Below are 23,495 nucleotides of genomic sequence, written 5' to 3'. Positions count from 1 at the left end.
TCATAAAAAAATGATTTGTTACGCAGTATTAAAAAACAAAACATGTACATGTACATGTACATGTACATGCACTTGCATGTACATCATTACATCCCACTGGCGGGCCTGTGCGGGTTGCGTGTCCTTTCGGAAAGACTTGGATCTTTTTTTCCATGAAAAGTGAATTTCGATTTTCAATTATTTAGCTTGACCCACCCACCCACAATTTGGAAAAATAGTCGAAATTTTAAAACATTGAAAATTCTGAATGGCCCCTAATATATATATTACAATGTACATCCTTATTTTCCCCGGTATGTTATTGCATGGCGTTTCTTACGTCAATTGGAAATGGAGCCATGAATAATGGTATAGTCATAGTGATCGAACGAAACTTCGTTTTGATTAGGAAAATAGTCAGTTGCTAAATATTTATTGATTGATGACACAGACCTTGGTTTAGTTTTGGATACTACCGTAGACCTGCCGAGCGGCTGTAAATATCAAACTTAACCAAAGTTGAAAAAAATAGAGATAAAAAAAAATCAAAAAGTTATGTGCTAGCCAAGCTTTCAGGGGTCGGTCTGAGCCATAACAATGCCCCAGCCCGCCCCTTAGTTCTCTTCTGGGCTCTCGGGTGTCCCGGCCAATACACACTTCCTTCCCTGTCCATCCATATAACCCCGGAGGGCCAGGCACCATGTAAAAGCAAGAGCTAAGGGAGGAACAGGGCGGCCCCTAAGCCCTGATCCTCCGAGTGGACCACATGCCCTGAACCTATACGAAGGCGCCAACCTGGAACTCACGGACAGTACCAGCCGCAGAGCTTACCGATTAAGCTAAGGTACCGTTGGTAATTTACGACGGGAAATTAAACATCTTATAATGACTGAATAGAACGCGTGCGTTGAAAAGCAAAAAGACACCGACGGGATTCGATACCGGGCTCCGCGATTCGTGGACGACGAATCTAACCACTCGGCCATCAGGCTTCCTTGGAATTCTCCTCAAAAACAATTTGTCTTAATAATAGGCGGTGAAACCCGGAGCATTGCTGTGTGCATCTGTTTTGGCTCCATGGGCGAACAGAATCGAAGTCGATATTTCGGGCAATAATGAATCAACTGTTTTGTTTGGAAAATTGTATACGGCAGCCTCATTAGTGGTAGGCCGTGTGCTAAACATGTCTTGTCGTTACGCGACAATGAACACTATTATTATGTAGCCTGAAACAGGTATTAGGGGCGGATCTCGAAATTTTGGCGAACTGGGGGGGGGGGAAGGAGTCAGGCCCGTTAGATGTTTTTATCCGATCTTATCATTTTTCATAATTGTATAGCCTATACATTATTCTGTGTGTGTCAGAGCGGGATTGGCTTGGCGGGGCGGGAGGGGGGGGGGGGGTTCGACCCCTGCTCTGGATCCGCGCCTGACTTCTATTCTTTGTATTTTGGACAGGGACAGATACGGATTCTCAACTCCGCCACTACTACTTTAGTATTGTGCGGACATTTTTAAAAAAAGGAAACGATAATTGTTTTGACAGATTTTTTAAAAACAGTTTAAATCAGGCCTGTATTGCGTTCGCTTTTCAATCCTTCATCAGCCTGTGATCAGACATTATTTTCGTGCAAAATAATGTGAAGAGCAAGTTTTCATCCTTAACTCTCAAAAAACGAATATTGAAATGTAAACAAAAACAACCCTACACCAGGACACCACATTGCACTAGGGGCGCTGTTCACGATACCGATGTGCATCCTTTATGATAGCGCTTCGCTCGGATTTTTAAAAATCTTTCATCAGCCTGTGATTAAACATTATTTCGTGAAAAATAATGTGAAGAGCAAGTTTTAATGCTTAATTCTAAAAATACGAATATTGAAATGCAAACGAAAACAACCCTACACCAGGACACCACATTACACTAGGGGCGCTGTTCGCGATACCGATGCGCATCCTTTATCTGTTTATGATAGGGCTTCGCTCGTACCCGGATCCCCGCTCTGCAAACGGGGCCTAGGGCGCTGGGCCGTTGTTATAATTATGAAAATCGGACTCCTATGAAAATCGGACGAAAAGTCGACATTTCGGGCAATAATGAGCAAACTTTTGTCATTTGTTTGCATCCTCCAGGCCATGGGCGTCGCGAGGGGGGGGGGGGGCAAGGGGGGGCACTTGCCCCCCCTCCCCCCCTGGATAAGCCAAAAAAAAAAAAAAGGGAGAAAAAAGAAAAAAAAAGAAAAAGAGGCGCGAAGACAAAGTTGTGTAAATTTATTGAGGGGGGGGGGGCAAAATGTCCCTGCCCCCCTCTTAAACTGATAAGTCGAGAATGTGTTGAGAAATACAAGCATTTTTTGGCAAAAAAAAAATTTGCCCCCCTCTACAAAAAATCCTGGCGACGCCCATGCTCCAGGCCAGTCCGGGCAGCATGATTACAATCTTAAACAAAGTTAAGTAATATCATTCAAAATTGCAAATACAAGTTGGCTTTTGTCCACGTTTCTTCATTACGAACTGGCCTATCAATGTTTTCATACCGTACAACATGAGACACGTAGTTTTCAAGAAGTATTCGAAATTAAGTTCGTTTGACGAAATCATTTGCAAAAGATGAAACACAAAAAAATAATAACTTTGATGCTGTGTGTAATTGTGTTGCATGTCGGAGCATGTGGAGTGTGGCGTGTGTACGTCGCTTTAAAAATCGGAGTTCATGTATTCATGGAGGTACCCTGTTTAACCTTGCCTCGAAAACAAAGGCGTACCTCGCGTAAAATCCAGGCCCGGGGCGTGGTGATAGAAGGCATGGCCGTCAATCCTTGGGGGAGGGGTGGGGGGGGGGTGGACACAATATCAAATGCCTCCCCCCCCCCATTTTTGAACTCGTGTGTCTCAATAACAGGGCCCTAATAAGTATTCTGTCCTCAGTCTTTTCGGAAAATATTGTTTAAGGTGGACAGACATTGCATGCCTCAGATTGCACGTACATACCACCGGTATATTTCCGGTATATTTCCGGGGCCCTTAAGCGGGCCCCGAACCACGCCTATAGCTCATGAATAGCTGATTCAATTACCTCAACCTCGAAAATGATGTTCAAATTATTATCTTTTGCTAAGAAAATATTGGTTAAAGTGGTCAGAAATTGCCACAGATCGAACCACACAGAGCGTCTCGAATCAATCATTTTTTGGGGCCCTTTGCGGGCCCCGAACCCCACGCCTATAGCTCAGAATAGCTGATTAGCTTCAACCTCGAAAATTATGATGGAATTATTACATGTATCTTTTGCTAAGAACATACATGGTCAGAAGTTGACTCAGATAGCACAGGGCATCAAGAATCAAATTTGTTTGGGGCCCTTTATTGTAGGCGGGCCCCGAACACCAGGACTTTAGCTCAGAGTATTCAAAGACTCCAACCTCATAAATGATGTTTAAATGATCTGATTACCATTTGCTAACAAAAAAATACCAGGTTAAAGTGGCCAGAAATGCCTCAGATCGGACCACACAGAGCGCAGAATCATTAATTTTTTTCAGGGCCCTTATTTATTACATTTATTTACCCAGACGGTATGCCCAAACAGTTTAAAAACTGGTTTCCATTGGGGCCCTGCCTAACAATGACTACAAACATATACAATACAATACAATGAATACATGTACATTACATGTACAAATACAATACAATTAGATACAATGGCCCTTAACTTAAACGGACCAGAACCCCACACGCCGTAATGGCTTCGCGCTCGCATTAGTTGTCATCAATGTATGTCCCCCCCCCCCCACACACACTTTTGAGAAGTGATTGATGCCCTTGATGTACATGTACAATGTATAAACATTTTGATCGGGGGAGGAGCTATTGCATCACTTCCTGGTATCTGCAATTAACTCCAATAAAGAGCAAGGAGCCATGTTGCAAAAAAAATAAACACATAATAAACACAACCACGGAACCATTATTGCAACTCCCCGTGGCCGTGGGCCGGGCCGGGTGTACATCTCTTTCACAGTGCTCAATAACACTCTGTCTTACCAGTTTTACTTTTTATGTCGCAAAAGCTGCGGTTTCACAATGAGTTTCCTATTACAACACTTTACGATCAGCCTTTGTAAATTCGAATTCATTGCATTTAAGCGCCTGCTAAATAGATCGGTGCATCCAAACATGGGCGGAGAAGGATCAAAGCGATCGATAATTGCCTAACCACGCCCAAAATAAACTACACCCACCCACTGGTTCCAAACAATGCGAAGCATGAAGTGCAATCAGCCGTTATGTTTTCGCAAAGTACCAGCGAAGTATGTCTGGTATCCTTGTGCTCACAATGAGAACTTCACACAATAGGTGTGTAGCTGCCTGACTGGTCGTAAATAGTGAGTGTGAAACGCTACTCTGAACTGGTTGGGTAATGCGGAAGTCCACACTTATTTGCAAAATTTGAATTGGAAATTATTCCAGCAGTACTCCAATATATTGTATAAGTGATCGGCAGATAGTAGAGCAAGAAAGCGTTTGGTTGTGGTGGGTCAGGTAATTTTTCTTTCCGTATTTGCATGGGGAAAACTGGGAGCAGGTTTTACCGGAAGTGCAGTAGCTGTTGCGCCGTACAAATTACAATACACCGCGTGTGTGGACATGGCGGATGAAGCCAGTTCGGTATTCATTCTAAGTCCCCATGGAGGAAGGAACAATATTTGTGTACATTAAGATTTGACGATATTTTTTCTTTAGGGATAAACATTTCATCACATGTGTGCAAAAGTATAGCGGGTTACCAGCAAGATAAAAGAGATCCAGACTTCTGACATGTCTGAAGCTGAAGTAAAATTTTTCAAAAAAGTAAACCTTCATCAGTTCATGCATTTCATAACGCAAGTGTTTTTAGATTGTCTTTTTTCTTCATATATCATCACAATAAAGGTCAGTCTTTGCGAAAATGTGGGGAAAAAATGAATCTGGGACTGAGAAACATGACTCTCCATAAACTTTGTACACAACCCGCTGAAGCACGTTAAGTGGATACTGGATACTACATTGTTAATTAGGTAACTACTAGCCCCACTAGTGTGGCCGTCGGTATGCTGCGCTGAACCTAAGGCCACACACTGTGGTCCGTGCACTACTGAGGACGTTTTCATAAAATTTGCAGGGAAGTTCTTACATATGGTTGTATTCTACGATGTCCCATCTATCACTTCTGGGATGCTTAGGTAGGTGTAATGATGTTCAATTTTCCGAGATATTCTTGAATCTTTCTGGAGCCCATATGCACTCGTGAAACGTCCGGTGATGGCAGCCATTTTGAATGTGACAAGAGATGACCTTAAGCTGTGACGTCGCGTTTATGCAAATTGTTGAGCGAGGGCGCGAGTTGCAAATGCGACGGCTGTTTCCTGTGTCGTAGATCCTGAATAGAGATCAGTGCACGTGGCCCCCAGACGATAAATGCATGGTACAGGAAACAGCTGTCGCATTTGCAACTCGCGCCCTCGCTCGACAAGCAATTTGCATAAACACGACGTCACAGCTTGAGGTCATCTCTTGTCACATTCAAAATGGCTGCCATCACCGGACGTTTCACGAGTGCATATGGGCTCCAGAAAGCTTCAAGAATATCTCGGAAAATTGAACATCATTACACCTAAGCATCCCAGAAGTGATACACACATGTAGATGGGACATCGTAGAATACAACCATATGTAAGAAATTCCCTGCAAATTTTATGAAAACGTCCTCAGTAGTGCGCGGACCACGGTGTGTGGCCTTAGGTTCAGCGCAGCATACCGACGGCCACACTAGTGGGGCTAGGTAACTACGTTCTCCATGGCCTTGTGTGAATTTATCTGCCTGGTTTATCCCGAAAGAAAAATCGTCAAATCTTGTTATGCACAGGCTCTTCAAAAGTGGCAAATTTTTTAGATCCTTGTCATCTTGTTTATACATATGTACATGTAGTTTTTTTTTTGGGGGGGGGGATGCTCAATTTTGGCATAACTTTATTTATCAGTACATGTAATGTGATTTAAAATGTATGAATATCTTGTACTAGTATAAACTTCATTTCTGGTTGATCCTTTTATCAATAATATGAAATTTTACAACAGCAGAATGTATGCCGAACAGTTTTTTAGTTGAGGTGCATGTGAACTGTTATCGCTAATATTTTATACCATAGCACCTTCTAACTGGATATTCTCTCTTTTTTTGTGCATTCAGGCAAAGTCAACTACCTACACAAAGGTAGAACGGATGACCATACATGAACACTACCAGGAGTCATTAGTTACGGTTGTGAAATAACAGAACTCTCCAGAAGAGATTGCTTTCATGCCGCCTCGGAGAATGAGCGACGTACTGATCTGCTTCGGCTGCTGTGTGACAGAACAGCCACCGCCTGTAAGTCGAACGGATGCTGAGACAATAAGTGTCGGCTTTGCAGTCACACCGTGTAGTGAAGTCTCTTTTGTGACTTGGTAACGGATGGTATGCTCTGTCTGTTTTCAGGAGATTGAGCATACTGTCCAAAACGTCATGTTACCAAACTGGTTCCTTTCAGAACCACACAATGTCGCTAAAGAGATTTGACTACATAAGTACATGGTGTGACCGCAAATCCCACATCTATTGACTTTTCTGCCATGTAAATCTTCAACTGAGAATTTGGGGTGTTTAGCCCTAACTCCCTAGGCCTTTTTGCAGGGATCTAGCCTCAATCCTGCAAAATCCTCCAATTGGCAACATAGAAAAATCGCATATAGCCTCAATCCTGCAAATTCCTCCATTATTTCTTGAATATGGTCCATGGAGGGGTGACCACTGTCGGAATCCTGCAAAATCCTGCGGCAGTGACTGTCAATATGGTGAGGCTTGGCCAGTGACATCCTGGAGCAGTATGGAGGATTTCAAGCATAATCCAGGCCTGTATTTATGCATGGCTGAGCAAAAACGACACAAGGTCCGGCCCAAGACCTTGACAAAGTGCATCCTATGAAATCAGTAACGCACTTTTGCCGTGCAACCTCAATCATCCAAATTCCTCCTCTTTGGCAAAGAGGATTTTGGAGGATTCAGGGCAGTTGGGGTTAGAAATCTCAACATCAACTCCAAATATTAATTTGGTTCCAGTTCCTTTAAATTTTAATGGTGAGGGCTTCTAAATTCTTCTTGAGGTAAAAGTTAAAGCTGGTCAGAAACGTTGTGAGGTTACGGGAATGGCCTTAACAAGAACCTACAAAAAAACCCAAAAATTTCACATTTTACATTTTTTTTTCAAGTGAACCACATACAGAAACTGACTAGGTGAATTGCAGCAATATTTTAAAAAGTTGAACAAAGAAATTGACTGGATGGGGGTTGAACATGCGACCTCCGGACTACCATTCCGGTGCTCTACCAACTGAGCTATCCAGCCCTACGTTGACGTTTCTCCAATTCGGCAATATTCAATTCAATTCAGTTGACATTTATTTAGCACTCTCCAATAAACCAATACAAAGTTGGATAATATAAGTATAATACAGTGATATTTAAAGCCACAGTCCATCATTTGCAGCTATCCAAAAAGTAACTGGTGTAATTATTGGTGAAAAACATACTTGGTTGAAAGATAGTAAGGGAACTAAACTCCCTGTGAAATTATTCTTTCTGGCAAGCTGTCATTTTGAAGAAATTAACGAAAGAAGGCCTTTCCAACGGTGCGTCTTAAGAACACCGTTGGAAATTTCCGTTAGTAGTTCATTTTTTTATTCGGCGAAGTGCGCGCAAGCGTTGACACGATGCACATGCGCTCGTGATTGCTATAATTCATCGGATGGGTGCGCGACATCGCGTAGCTGCAATCGGCTAGTGAGAACGTGTCTCGGACGCTGAATTCAGGCCCAATTCAAAATATGATTCAGCAACTTTTGATTTGAAATCGAGATCCTAGAATGTTTTTTTTTTCTCACAATATACATGTACAGCTGAAGCTGAGCTGAAACTTCAACATGTTACATGTAGTTGTTCAGCACCCTTCTTTAGATTTTGAGCACTTTTGTTGCGTCAAACGAACAAAATGCACAAATTGCAAATGATGGACTTTACCTTTAAATAAAGGAATACAAATATGAAGGTAATTACCACCAGAAAATGTAATGCTTTGAATCTAATTATTTAGATTAAGATTAATAGCACGCGAAGTTAAGAAGTATTACAGGAGAATACAAGTAATATCTTTGTTCAAGGGGCGCTAGTTACAAGCCATAAACCTGAACATGCCAGGTAGCCAGGGATCACACCCAAAGTCACGATGTAGACCTGGTAAATACCAAACAGGGATCACTCGGAGAGGATATGGCTTTTTATTACAATTTTTCAATTGAACTACAAAGGGAAACTGACTAGGTAAATTATAACAGTATTTTAAAACGTTCAACACAGAAATTGACTGGATGGGGGTTGAACATGCGACCTCCGTATTGCCAGTGCTCTACCAACTGAGCTATCCAGCCCCATAATGTACATGTACCCCAATTCGATCAATATCTTTGGTCAAGGGGCGCTAGTCAGAAGCCATAAACCCGTATACATGTATGCCATGCAGCCAGGGATCACAGCCAAAGTCAAGATGCAGGCCTAGGGAGGTCGCAGGTTCAAGCCTGCTCCAGTCAATTCCTGTGTTCAAAATATTTGTAAAATTTGGGAATCAACTGTTGTTTTGTTTTACCTTTTGATCAGACGAGGCGGAGAATAGACAGAACCATGATAGGACTACCAACAAATTTCATCCACACGGGTCACATAGGGTCGGGAGACATGACCCCACAGCAAGAACTGAACGAACAAAATAATGTAAGTACCATATGATGTGTAATAAAGGCTGGTTCAGACAACACGCTAATGCCAAACATAGGATGTCATAAAACAATTGTGGTATTAAATTCGCTGGATTTGAAGCTGTTCAAGTTTGCGTGAATACATCGGACATCTTTTTTGGGCTTGTACTCGTGCTGTGTGCGGTTCGGCCCAATAACCTCCGTGAACAAGTGCCCCTCAACAGTAAGAAAGGGAGTGTTGGGGGAGACCACTGAGAAAGACATTTGAACGCATTGCTGACGACGTCTGACGCTCACGTGAAGACGCTATTGCTTTGTGCACATTCAGAATAAAATGAGTCGTGTGCATTTCGTGGTATATGTGTGCTAACCAGTACATGCATGAGTGTGTTCCGTCCACGGGGCCCTCAAAAGTGGTGCAAAAGCGCCCTCTCTTGTTCCCGCACGGAGCCCATACAGGCTGGAGTGTGTATGAATGAAGTGCATTCTTTAAATTAACCAATACCTAGGGCTGATTATTCCGATCCTTCCAAGATCTGTCAAAGATCCGTCAAAGTCCGTCAGGAGATTTACAAGAGATTTTGTTGGACTGTAGACAATAAAGCCCAGCATTTATTTATTTCATCATGTATGTGGGGGTATTCAAAGAACGTGACATTGAGTGCCCGTACAATGAGTAAAATAGACCTGAAAATCATGTCATGGTTATCTTAAGTCAATAGACATGCAACTTTTCCTCTGATCAGCTGATTTCCTCGTTTTTCACTTCACACTTGTACTATTAAACATTGAAAACCACTTAGAAAGTCATGTAAAGCTTGTAATTTTCTCTTTTCTTGTCATTTCCCTGTTGCATGCCTGGGTCAAGGTTAAATAAAAAAAAATACAATGACATAGGCCTAATGAAACTTTTTACTTGTTTAAAGGTGCAATATACCGGTACAACATTTGCAAACATCAAAAAAACAAAACTACCAAATTATTATGAAATACCTTACTTGACTGTAAGTGAATAACAGTCTCAAGCATCATGTGAAATCATGGCTCCTAGTGCGCTGTCATTTTTAAGAAAAGTGGAATTTTTGGATTAATTTCCAACGATGGTCAGCCGACCATCGTTGGAAAAAAAACTGACTTTTTTCAAATACTGCCCCCAATTTACCACATTTACATGTAGTTGGTCCAAATTTTGTTTACAATCGGTAAATACATGCGTGAACGGGTGTAAGCCAGCTAGTCTGGTTCCCTGACCTGACACTTCCCTGAAGTCTATCTGTTTAAGAGATAGATAGTCCGCATAAGAGATAGATAGTCCGACAACTGCTAAAACCACAGCAATCGGAACACGAAAGGGTGCAAAAAAGTGTAATGCGAGTAACCGTGGAATCGCCCCAAAGATCAACTGTTTCAATCAGTGAAAAATTAGTACAGTACATCAACTTTGCCTGTTTGAAAAAACAGTGTGAGCCATAACAGTTGTTGCACTCTTACAGAGTTTGTGTGCAGTAATGTGCTGTGCTGACTTCTTTGGCGACTCCAGACTGCTTCAGACCATTTTGAATAATGCACAGACAGATTGTCTAAAATACATGTATTTAAATATTTGTAAGATTTTGGCCAAGTGAGGCAGAACTGGGCAGAGGTTGAAATGCGGGTTTGTTGGTATTAGGAAAGAGAATGAAATTCTCCTTACAGTACTGTTTGTTGCAGTTCAATCGGACATTCCGTTGACAAGTTATGGCCGTTTAAAGTTCGTATTTATCGACATGTCAAAAAAGTAAAATACTGAGAAAAAGGCCTTTAAAGTTTCTAGTTTTGTATTTGTGAAAATGAAAGACGCCAATTGTTTATTTTAAAAAAAAAAACATTATTCAACCATTTTTATACTATTTCAAATATAGGAGACATATCAAAGATTATTTACAAATATCAATAAATCTGAAAATCAGAAAAAAATTACCCCCATTTATTTTTTGGGCATTTTCTACACTACGACCCATGCCCAGTTCCGTCTAATTTTGCCAGAATGCTTCATATTTGCTTATAAATGTGTATCACAACATCACAACAGATTTGTTTTTTATAAAATTCAGTATTCTTAACCTTGACCATGACCCTTGCAGTGCTGCGTCTATTGTGTGTATCCAGTAAGACCCTCACTGTTTTTGTTACCCGGGGATTTATTGAAGGCCTCCCTAGCCAGCTTTTAGTCTATTTTGCTGTTCATAATAAAATATTATGCATGATTACACATGACTGTGGAAATAATGCTGGTTATTGAATACATATTTGTATGATTTCCTGTTTTTTTTCCTCCCACTCAAAAATGATATCGATAGAAAGGATAATATTTTCAATCTTTGTCGCTTGCAAAAGGTTCGCTCTTTGAAATAAAAAGTCATCCAAAAACCAACAAATGTATACCTAGACACCATAAAGTGCACTTTTGCTAACTCATTAGCACCTGGCCAGGGCCCAATTTCACGGCGCTGCTAAGCACAAAAATTTACTTAGCACAAAAAAGTCTGGCATATAAAAGCAGGTTATCAGCCAAAACTCCATGTGATTTTCATGCTAAGCAAACAACAGCTGAATAATAATCACGAGCAATATACATCACGTGGAGTTTTGACTGGTAACCTGCTTTTATAGGCCATACTTTTTTGTGCTAAGCAAACTTTTGTGCTTAGCAGCGCTGTGAAATTGGCCCCTGTACTACATGTGTGTACATTGTATTACATTCTATGTACATGTATTCCCTGATGAATTCCCTGTAAAACCATAGAGTATTGGGGCAGTTTTGGGCGGTACATGGAGTAACAGGCAGGGAGGTTTGGGGTGGTACCACTGATCTCTATATAAAGACTGGATAGCGGATATGCATACAACATTCACACAGTAGACTTTGCATATTGACCAATTCGCCCCCGGTCTCACGAAGATGGCCGCGTATAATACGAACGTTCTACGCGTAAATACGCGCGCGTTGTAACAACAGTTGACGCGCATTTTGGTCACGTACACATATTATGATGTTCTAAAAGGGACACATTTCCGTAGTGATTGTTATTTCAAAAACGCCGAAAAAGTGATTTGCGGCATTATAAAAGTAACCACAACGTTAGAAAAATTGTAGTAAACCTTGGTCAGTTGGTCAGTGGTGGTGGTCAAAATATAAGTCAGGTGAACCGCGACGTTACAAAAGAAATCATGCTGTCTATAAAGACGGCAACATGTCCTTTGTAGATCACCAGCCGGTCTCACCAATATGGCGTCAAATTCGTACATTGTGTGGCTCTTTATTAGCTATCCAGTCTTTATATAGAGATCAGTGGGTGGTACAGGGACTTTATAGGTGAAACAATACATTTTGGGTCATTCGCTTTCACTTAAAACAGTGGAGTATGTATGTAAGACGGCCTTTCTCTGCTTTTCTTTTTGTAGCATTTAAATTCTATCCAGGTACAGATGCAATCAAAAGGCGGTTACAGTGGCAGCCCCGTTGTAGAATTTCAGCGTAACGTCATCGATGTGCGAAAAGTACCCGGTAAGACAGTCAGTGGTTTGTCACTGATGCATCATAGATTGACTTAAGGGTGGAGTAGATCATTTGCAGCAATCCAAAAAAGCAACTGACGAAACTTTGTGGAAAAGCTTCTTTGGTTTAAAGATGGGGAGGGCAATTAACCCCCTGTGAAATTGTTCTTTCTGACGTGCTGTTACTTTGAAGAAAACAATAAGAGGAAGGACATTTCCAAAGATGTGTCATGTGACACGTTTTTGGAAATTTCCGTCAGTAGTTGGTTTGTAATTCGGCAAATCTGTGAATGGGTGCGCAAAGCGTTGATGTGATGCACACGCGCGCGCGGTTGCTATTATTCGTCGGTTCAGTGCGTGACATCGCATAGCCGCAGTCGGCTGAATGACAACGTGTCCCGGATGCAGATTTCGGGCACAATTCAAGGCATGACTCGGAATTTTGGAGTTGAAACCGAGATCCTAGAATATTGTTTTCTCAGAATATGCAGTATTTACAAAGCTAAAACTTTATCAAGTTAGTTGTTAAGCACCTGTCTTTAGATTTTGAGCACTTTGGTGCATTAAACAAAAAATATGCACAAATGACAAATGATCTACCCTACCTTTAAACAAAAATTGGCTTCTACCAGAAGATGGTTCATTATTATTATTATTATTATTTTTTGGAAAGTAAAATGCGGTAACTTTTTGGAAAGTGTCCAGTTCCTTTTTACTAGAGGTCACTTATTTCTCAGAAATTTGCACGGATACAGTTTCCTTTCCTGAATATTCAGTAAGAAAAAAAACCACAATTTAATTATTCAATTTTGTACATGTCCTGAGAATTCAACTGTTTTGTGTTTAATTGCTTACTTGTTGACGTAATTACTGCTGACATTTTCCTAGATTTAAGGAGATTTTTTTCCACGTTGTTTGAAAAAGCCAGGCCCTTCCACATTTTTCATACCATACATATTTTTATTTTTTATAAAAGAGGAACAACATTTAAAAATAAAATGAGAACATTTAGAGTTACTTTAATAGTAGGCAATTCCAGACACAACACTACCAAAAAAATCAGCTTATAGTCTGTCAGGACTTGGGAAGATTCACCGATGCTATCTTTGTCTTGATACTGGCTCGCCCACACACGGTAGCCACCTATTACCGGTAATTTCCTGGCTACAAATGTTTTCCCATGTCCCTGGCATGTATGAACCCGCTCGCTTCCCGAACCGTCAGGAAACGATGAATTTGGGTCACAGAGATACAATGAGTTGGCAAGTGAAGCACACTGCAGGCAACAATTCAGTGACTAGAAGAAAAGGAAGAAAAGATTAGTCCCAAAAATTTGGTGTTTTTTTTATATGAGTTACTGAATAAATGAATTAGACATATGATATCACAAATGTGCATCGTATCGTGCAATAATGTGTAAAGTTGACCGCAGTGATGAAAAATGCTGGATAATTTTTGGGGTGTACGACTGTGTACAACTTACATGTACTTTCTGTGAAATGCATAAAGGATATGTGATGCGATCAAGCTAAATGAGTTGTTTGTCGGGAATTTTCATTCGGAGATTCAGGCCAAAATAGGGCCACTTCATCACATCACTTCATCATAACTGTTGGTGTTCCGACTTCCATAATTTTTGAACTAAAGATGGTACCAGCATGCGGTTTTCACAGCAGTAATGCTGAGATTGTGCTCTTTTCAAATCTGTAAAAAAAAAATGCCCAGGGTCGACAAACGACTCATTTAGCTTGATCGCATCACATGTACCTTGGCAATTCCTGCATCACGACATTACAAATCAGGCATTTTTTTGGTACTTTTAAGACCTCGGTGAATAAACCTGAAAATGTGTTTTTCAAATCTTATAAATGGGCAATTCTCCATGGGAGAGCAAAAAATGTCAAAAATAAATATTGACATATTAAACCTTTTTCGTACTTTTTCCAGACCTCAATTAAATGGGGAATTCAGTTCAAAAAACGAAATTAAAAAAAAATACAATTTTCTGGTAAAAACGGTGATTTTTGCAATTTATGATTAATAACGTTCAGATTTGGTAAAAAAATAAAATTTTGTGTATGTATTACTTTCTGAATTATAGGGAAAAGATTTGATTTATTTTATGATGTTACAAGTTACTAACATTACTCAGGGTCATTAAAAAAAAATCTAAAAATATAAATATATATATATATATAGTGTAGGCCTTCATTTAAAAATGTCAAAATTAGCACGTAATTCTGTTACCGAAAAAATGGCAAAAGTTACTTATTTCACAAATTTTCTTGTTTTTTTTCTACAAATCATGTATGTTGAGAAAAGACCCTACTATAAACATAAATGAAAAATAAAAACTTTAAAATAGTAATTTCTTGGCATTTTTCCAAGTGGTAACGGAATTACGAAACGGTAACGGAATTACGGTAACGGAATTACGCATGCACAAAGTATGCACACTTCCCCCAGATTATGTACATGACATATTAAATAGGAGATTTGCATGTAAACCTTGGACAATAACTTTAAATACTAAATTACTTGTTAAATCATTTCCCTCTTTAATTTGCTATTATACAATTAAAAATAATCAGGTGTTCCATTGATATTTTTTACTTTTACTTTTTCTTTTTTACTATTTAAAAAATGCTAATAGTTGTTTGGATGCTTAAAGGGAATATATTCAACATTTGCAAACATCAGAAAATAAAACTACCAAGTTTTTACGAAATACCTTACTACACTGTAGGATGTTGGTAAATGACAGTCTAAAGCATCCTGTAAAATTATGGCACCTGGTGTGAAGTAATTTTCAAAAAAATGATATTTTTGTATGTACATTTCCAACGGTGGTCGGCCGACCACCGTTGGAAAATCCTAACTATTTTTCAACTACTGCTTCAACTTTATACTCTTTCCAGTCCAAATTTTGTTTGCTACACCTATTTGTTACATGTTCATGAACGGGTGCAGGCCAGCTAGTCTGGTTCCCTTACCTTCCACTTTTCCAGCATCTATAAATTGATCCATTTTATCTTTAGTGGAGTCAAGGAACCAGACTACTTGAACAGTTTTGTTTTTCTTGGTTTTCCAGCATTTTCGAACGCAAAACTTCAAACATGTCAGTGTAACAATATTTGATCTATTATACTAACCCCTCAAATAGTTCATTTCTGAAAATTACAGCAAAAGCCAATGATGTACATTCCCATTAAATATGTTGCCAAAGCCGTTGTCGGGTACCCAGAGAAAATATATTCCACAACAAGTATATGAAAGTTGAGTACCAGACTGTACTTGTACTTCTACTTGGCATAACTTAACATCTTCCCTTGCTCAGATATGCCAACCAGTACAGTTTTATTGTATTTTCCACGATAAACTAGTGAAATACGATACAATTGTTCATAGTAAAATTTGGTTTTCGTAAAAAAAAAATATATACATTGCTAACAGGCAATGCAGCCATCACCAGACTGCTTTCATTTGACCTTGACCTTTGACCTAAAAAATGAAGCCCAGACATGCTTAGGTCTACATTTACATTTTGATCTGCTTATTTTCACTGAGCTTTCCCCTTGTGGCATTTTATATACTTCTAAAATTTGTATTGTGATGAGTTTATGTTGAATTCAATGTTAATGTATTGCATTTACCTATTACATGTAAACCTATGGCGTAATTCCGTTACCGCCCAGGCGTAATTCCGTTACCGTGATTAAAATGCAAATTATGAAAAGAGTGATTATTTTTTCAACTTTGTTCTGCATCGTAGTTAACAACACCCCTGAACTCTACAAATAACAGGTAGTGTCCAATTTTAAAATTTCAAAACTTCAGAGAGTTTTATTAATTTATGCGAGAACTCAAATATGCTTGTCCTCCGTCCGTAATTCCGTTACCGATATTAAGCTCCGCCCCTAAAAGGGTAATCTTGTGGGATTTTTTTTTTTTTAGTGGTCAATCAATTCTATTGGGTCTTGGCTCCCTTTCCATGTTTAGATTAGTTACCTAGCATTGAACATATTTTCTTGGGAAAGAATAATCCTTGACAATGTGACAAAATTCCGTAATTCCGTTACCAAAGAATTGCCCAAATACGTCCATCATCTGGTAATGGTCAAGGAGATTACAGACTAGGAGTTTTGGATCATTTCTCTGAATCAGTTATTAGATATCATGGTTAATTGGCTCTGTGAAGGACATTACATTTTCTTTCATAACGCTGCAATTGCCCCCTACTGATATTCTGTCTATTTTCCCAATTTTTTTTTTTTAACAGCAAACGACAATTAGAGAGTTCCTCTGCCCACTTTGTATACATCAAAGGAACGTTTGTACAGATCTACTGAGCATGCCCAGACAATCCAGAGGCAAGTTTATTCTGAGTCCGTTTCTATCACACCAGCAGAGCTTTATTGTGTTGTGTGGACGACAAGTGACACCTGCAAGGATTGTGCGTTTGAGCTCCTTTGTTTTAAACCCAATGGGGCATGATGTCCACGGCACCGCATAACAAACTCAGATCTCCAAGAGTGTGTCAGATGGCATATATGGCAACTGTAAATGTAAATACTAGACTAGCCAGGAGTCTGTTGACTATTTTTGCTCTAGTGCAGTTGAAACTTGATGCTTGCTGAGGGTGGCTCTATTCTACACAAAACTGATAAAAGAGACAATAGAGAGAAAAAACAAAAACGAACAAATTTGAATGGAAATTTTAACTTTTAGTTTTTATGACATCCATTATGTCTTCCAGAATGCCGGTGGTGAAGGATTACTTTTTTGCTGAAAACTTTGTGCAATTTTTAAAGACATTTGGCATGAAAAAGAGTAGAATGACAATCTAAGGCTAATAATTTTGCTGTGAAGTTTATTTTTAATGTGATATAGATTTATGCACAAAGAGGATTTTTTAATCACTTTAAAACGTTGCCCTTCTCCACCCCTGGCTTGCATAGTTTTACTCAAACAATGAAAGAAAACCGTATCCATATTTCCCTTGTAAAGTGCCTAATTTCCTCTGAATCTTTGAAAAAACTTGAAAGTCTAAAGGTAAATAAGTCTCATCATAATTTTTTTTTGTTTCGATGCAGAATTTTAAAAGTCTGTGGCAGTTTGTAGAGGCATTGAAATCAGGAAATGTTAGCCCGCCTGAAATAGCTTGTTGCTTTTCGTGTTTATTTTTGAAATGAATTTTTTTTTTTTAAATACTAAAAAAATGCAAATTCAAATAAAAAAAAGCTTACTATTGCCACTTCACAGTTCGTTCACATTAGCACTGGCTTAGCATGCATCAAGTGATCCTTAAATAATACATGGTTGCATAGTAAACCATTTCATCTTTAATAGGTCTACTCCGCTAAAAGCTTAAAACATATGTCCAAAACGCATATTCACACTTTGCAAATTACCCTAATGACTTATTGACCTTTTTAAAACCTGCATGAAACCAAAACAATTAAACTAGCGTTGTGTGTGCGTGTGTGCACGGATACTACTCATTTTACCTTGTCCGTTCCTACGCAAGCTTGATTTCATGACTTCTTCAGAGAACAAGCATGTACATGTATGGGCATTTCCTGTGAAACTCTCTTCCTGTTTTGCTTTTTGCAATTGTGGACAAATGGTGGCCAACAAGGAAAGACTTTTTTTTTGAAATCCCAAACTAGCCCTTCTGATACTCATGATTTTATGAAGCATTGCTTGTTTGGTTAACAATCACGAGGCATCTTAAACGTGTCTCCTTTGAAATATATTTTGTTCCTACTTTCCTTGAGTTGTACATCTTGTATTATACATGTACTAAGATATTACATTGTAGAATTTATTGAAGTCAATTTTCCAATGTAATTAATAGAAGCCGTCGATTGAAATTTGATTTTTTTTTTTCCTTTTGGGGTTTTGGAATTAGAATGTTGGAGTTTGCACAAACTTCATATAGGTGATTTGCAGGGCGTGTTTGTCTTATGAATATTTTAATACCATAACAAGCCTTAACGTATGTATACCTACATGTTTGTACAAAAAAAAATTGCATGTACAGAACTTAAAAGTGCATAAACTGTTCCCTTCATTCCACACTTTAATTTGTCTTCAATTTGACGTGTATGTTCCTGCTACATGTACATGTATGTCCAGATGAACAGTTAAATTGTGTTTTTACCTGACCCCAAATGAACTGCAAATTGCTGGTTGCATTAACTTGCTCCCAGTCCCACCTACATTCAAGTACATGTATGTCACACCTGTGGCTACTTGTTTCAAGCTGAGATAAAGTTAAAACAATTCTGGTATACATGTACGTGTATTAGTCTGGGCCAGAACCTACAAAGGAACGTCTCAAAACATTCTTGTTCCCTTTGAAAAGTTCTAAACACCCTTTATTTACATGTATGTTAAGTCATCAACCATTCACCTGGGAAAAAAAAAAACACCTTTCAGGAAATGCTGTGTTGTTGGCAATCAGCTGATACATGTACTTTACATGTGGTCAGCTTAACGGCTTTAATGTCCTTACGTGGTACAAGTCAGCACATAAATATGGAAGTGACTTCATCATAACTGTAGCAGATTCATGATGGCTTGATCAAAAAGATCCATTGTAAACAGTTGGGCAACTTCCCATTCCTGTTATAGCTCAACCTCAAAGTGACTCATTCAATCATGTTTCCTAAGTTTATCAAATGGACCAGTACAATTCCACAAGTAACACATTGAAAAGACAATACAAATTGGGCATCCAGACTTTTTTTGCCCCCAAAACTTCACATACTTTGCCATTTTGTGCCCACGGTAAATTTTTCTCAAGTTTTTTTTTCTGAAATTAGTCATTCCCCAGATTATTTTGGGACAGCAAAAACATGCATTGAACCGGGCTTATGGACTAATCTAGGTGCCCAGCTATGCGTGGGTATTGTCAAAGTTGTGCTGGGTCCGATTGTAAATTGGAACAAAAAATTGCTTCGTTAGCTCCTTGTAATTAGCTTTAGGCACCAAATATGTAGTGTATCAGCATTGTGGTGGTCTGGTACCTAGACTTGTAGAGCTTACACTTCTATTAGAGCAGACCTTGTCGCCTATCCTGCCTCTGGTTGGCCTCAACAACAGCCTTGACAGGCAGGCTTTTAAACCAGTCTGTATGTAAAAATATTTTAACCCTTAAAGCCTTACATGTAGTTCACACATAACCTATCCGCATTGGCTGAAAAAAAGTTTGCATGATTTTTTAAAACAATTTTTTTTTCCAGAATTGATCAGGGGAGAATGAAGAAAAGTGCCTTGGTGTAAAAAATCCACAAAATCCCGGCTGGTGCAACCTTTTGTTAAAACTGTTGTAAATAGAATGTATAATTGTGAAGGGTATAGGGGATGGCAGACGGAGAAAGTGGTATTCTTGGGACAAATTTCTTCACTTGGGCATTTGTAATTTGGCCAAAAAATAACAATGATGCCAATTGTTGAATTTCCGGTAGTGACTTCAGTTGGGGTTGAAATACTGAGCTGTGTCCCATGCATAGTTAGATGGATCGTCGTAGAACAGTTGATGGAAAATTTCTGCAGAATAAATTCTTATTTTAAAGCCAAGATAGCTTTTAAGATAGAGTTACATATATAAGTTATAGGAGTTCTGATGCTGAGAACAACACGTTAGTCAATGCCCAGCTCTGTTTTAATTGGATTTAAGTTGTTGCAAAATGTGTCTTTTGAAAACTTTCAATTTTTTTTTTTTTTAATATTTTTTTTTCTACAATTTTTTTCTACAATAAAAAACAATGACAGTTTCTAGTGTAGGCATGGGAATACATGAATGTTATGATAATGGTAGATACAAATGTATACCTGTAACATACCAGATCAAAGTAACCGTAACGTTCTTACATTTAAGAACGTACATGTACATGTACATGGTAATATTTAACTTATGTCAAGCCAGTGATCAACTGCTGCATGCAGCATAGCAACTGGATGAAAATCATGTACATGTACATGTATGTTAGTGGATGCTTACATACACGTACAACGTACCTGTGCACACATGATGAAATATAATCGAAAAAGAAATATGTATGTATGAGAGAGTGTAATTTATATCTCTGTTCTGTTTCGTGAGTTCAGTTTTCTTGCTTGGTATCACACACAATATTAGATATGAAAACAATTTTACAGTTTTTTGCCACTTACATTTTGTAATATTTTGTTATTCCATTTTTTTTGTCAAAATTACCTATACCTGTGTAAATGTACGTAGATAATGACATATTACCACTTTTATGAATGCATTTCCCCAAGGCATGCTAGCCTGGTCACATGCACATACCTTGTTGGAAAATCTCTTTCAGAAAAAAATGGTTTGAATTAACTTAATTTCCTTCTCCAAAATAGCCCAAGAAGAACAGATTCAGTTAAATGCATACATTGTGTATGTGTAATGTACTCAATTGGCCTGATGAACTCTCCAGTTCCCAGTATACATCATATTCATGTGTACAGGTACATGTACTTGTCAGAAATGAAAGCTCAAATGTTTTTTATTCCATGAAACTAAATGCTTTCAAATCTACAGAAAATGTTGTAGTGTACCACACAAAAAAAAAAACCTGTTGCATTAGGCCAAAAAAAAAAGTCTCCGGTTTCTGGTATACGCGCGCGTGAAAGATGATATCGCAAAACCGCCAAACTCACTGGTTTGACTGGAATCCTGCTGCTGCACAATTTTAACGTGTTTTAATATGGGGTTATGATCGAGAATAAGCTTTATGTGGCCTCTCTGGACTCCCATATATTTGCACTAAGTTTAGTCGGGCACCATTTGCAGTCATCAGCCGACATTTGAAGCAAAAAAAAACCAGGTAAAAAAAAGCTGCGTCGCCGCACCAATTTTTTGGGCAAGCTCCATACCAGAAACTGGAGACTTTTTTTTTTGGCCTTACAGTTGAATCCCTTTTGTTTACCATGATTCATTGTCTGTGTTCTTGCATACAAAATTATTTTTCATCGGTGAATTTTTTTTAATTTATGTTTTATTTGTAATACCTTTGTGTAGAAATTGTTGATGAGATTTGAGATCATTTTTATGCACAAATTGGCTAACTCTGTTAATGTGAATCTACATGTACAGAAAGTTGAGTTGGGTTCAACTTGTGGTTTGAATCGATGTAAAGATTGATTTTTTTTTTTATCTTTCGAGTTTAAGTGCATTCCATGTACAAAAAGTATGGTGTGCTTGAATTTGTTTACTTCAGTCATGTCAACGCAAGTAGCAGTTTCAAATTTTAGTTTATTTTTAAATCATTCATTCTTCTTTTATTTTTTTAATCATTCATTCTTTTTTTGTGTGACAGGTATATATGCTCATTGATCTCTAAAGTCAAATTTAGTTTAGTGTGGTGATGTGTTTTCTGAAATGTTGTAAGACAGAAATCCAAGCCATGTATGGAAAGTTTAATGTACCTTGTCTCCCAGACAAGACACTGTGATGGGAGTTTCTACCGATGTGCCCCTTTTTAACTTTTTGCTATTGAAATGCATACTTTTTGAGTAGTCTTATTTTTTGGATGTTTTATTCTCTGGAATGTCTACACTTTTAACTGAATATCTAATATGTAATCTAGAATCATCATGTACATTGTACAATATGTTTAAACAATCAATTTTAAGTAAAGTTATAAAAAAAAAGGTAAAATTGTGGTCATGCCAAATTTGGGATTTTTAGAAATTAGCATGATGCTCTGTTTTGGCTTGTATAAGTAGAGATCTGAATGTTAGCAAATTTGGGGGTAGGTAAGTTATTGCTCAGAGATTTGGGATTTTTTACTTCAGACTTTGGAAGCATTTGGGGTTTAGGTAATTCCTGGTATGATTTCTTTTCCTGTTGCAATGGAATCAGAGGTTTTATTTTCCTATAAAGAGAAGGAGACAGAAGATGGGTTTTCAAAGTCCGTCTGGTCGGATGGAATTAATGAATAAATGTTGGATATGGATGAAAGTTATCCCATTCCATAAAACAAATTGAAGAGTCGGATGTCTTTATGTTTCAAAGTACGATTTGAGTTTGTTCAGGTTTTGTCATAAAAAGTGCATGGATAAAATGTATTGTTTTGTGAATTGCTCAACCGCACGAGGAAGCAAAGTGCATTATACATGTGCATGGGTCGGTTTTTGTGACACGATAGGAAAACCACAGAGTTAATGCCATTGTTTTTTGACGTGTTCCAACAAACTGATACACGTAGTTCCGTCGGTTGTCTTTTTTACCAAATTTTTTGGTGATTTATTGTCCTGGGGAAAATTTCATTGAGCGGGTAAGCACAACAATTTGCCAAGCACAAACACTACACAGATTACTGTACCTTGCCAAAAGAAAGGTTACCAGCCAATGTGTCATGAGATGTAATCATGAGATGTAATCATCTAATATAATGCAACTGGTTCTCATTGCGTTTAGCAAACAGATGCCATGTCCGAAGTTGGCTACGGCTTGAAGTTACACACAGGTCTATGGGAATTATGATGTGGAATACTGTGGCCTCGTGGTTAAGGGCAGTGATTCGTGGTCTGCGGGTAAAGCTGCAGTTTGTGGGTTCGAGTCCTGGCGGGGTCATGGTGCGTGTGCCCTTGGGCAAGGCACTTTGTCACTCATTGCTTCTCTCCACCCAGGAGTAAATGGGTACCTGTGAGGGCAGAGATGGTTATTGTGATTAAAATAGCTTCCTTGCACCTAACAGGCTGCATCGAGCTGTATACTCCCCAGGGAGCTGAGATGGTATTTGGAATGTTTCATGTGCCCAATGAGCAGGGGTAATAATGATGTAGCGCCTTGAGCACCAGTCCTGGTGGATACGTGCGCTTTATAAATATCCACTATTATTATTATTAATTAAGTGGCTGCAGCCGCTACTATATAGACTTGTGTGTAATTTGCAGCCGCAGCCAAGTAATTCAGACAAGGCCAGATATGATGAGAAATATACATGTATCCTGCCAATTAAAATTGGGAATAAATCTCTCCAAAGATGACGGATTTCTCCCTGATAAGACCACAGGTTTTCTGAATCCAGCCAGAGTTGGCCCCACGGAGCTATGGAGTGAAAAATCACAGTTTTATAAAGGAAATTGTTGACATAAATCTTTGGACAAAGTACAAATGTACA

At 38.7% G+C, this 23,495-nt stretch overlaps 1 protein-coding gene across 2 annotated transcripts; it reads left to right on the top strand.

Moving 5' to 3' along the window:
* The first annotated feature begins 4,334 nt into the window (after positions 1-4,334).
* On the top strand, positions 4,335-17,226 carry LOC119729569 (CDC42 small effector protein 2-like). 2 transcript variants are annotated; one of them, XM_038202182.1, is made up of 5 exons: positions 4,335-4,515; positions 6,212-6,391; positions 8,711-8,824; positions 12,253-12,355; positions 16,625-17,226. In XM_038202182.1, exons 2-5 carry the CDS (start codon positions 6,323-6,325, stop codon positions 16,636-16,638), a joined length of 300 nt encoding a protein of 99 aa, XP_038058110.1. In that variant the 5' UTR covers positions 4,335-4,515; positions 6,212-6,322; the 3' UTR covers positions 16,639-17,226. The 2 variants fall into 2 exon arrangements, with proteins under 2 accessions (XP_038058110.1, XP_038058109.1); XM_038202181.1 differs by having other exon boundaries at positions 4,335-4,524.
* The last annotated feature ends 6,269 nt before the right edge of the window (positions 17,227-23,495 follow it).

The sequence above is a fragment of the Patiria miniata genome, unplaced genomic scaffold, assembly GCF_015706575.1.
Source record: "Patiria miniata isolate m_02_andy unplaced genomic scaffold, ASM1570657v1 HiC_scaffold_21, whole genome shotgun sequence".
Classification (NCBI taxonomy): domain Eukaryota; kingdom Metazoa; phylum Echinodermata; class Asteroidea; order Valvatida; family Asterinidae; genus Patiria; species Patiria miniata.
The sequence above is the reverse complement of the archived record's forward strand: the minus strand, read 5'-3'. Positions and strand labels throughout refer to the sequence as shown.

Coding starts and splice junctions, on each gene's coding strand:
- LOC119729569 (XM_038202182.1), top strand. CDS start 6,323: ATGCCGCCTCGGAGAATGAGCGACGTACTGATCTGCTTCGGCTGCTGT. Junction 6,392..8,710: donor TGACAGAACAGCCACCGCCT/GTAAGTCGAACG, acceptor CCTTTTGATCAG/ACGAGGCGGAGAATAGACAG. Junction 8,825..12,252: donor AACTGAACGAACAAAATAAT/GTAAGTACCATA, acceptor TTCTTTTTGTAG/CATTTAAATTCTATCCAGGT.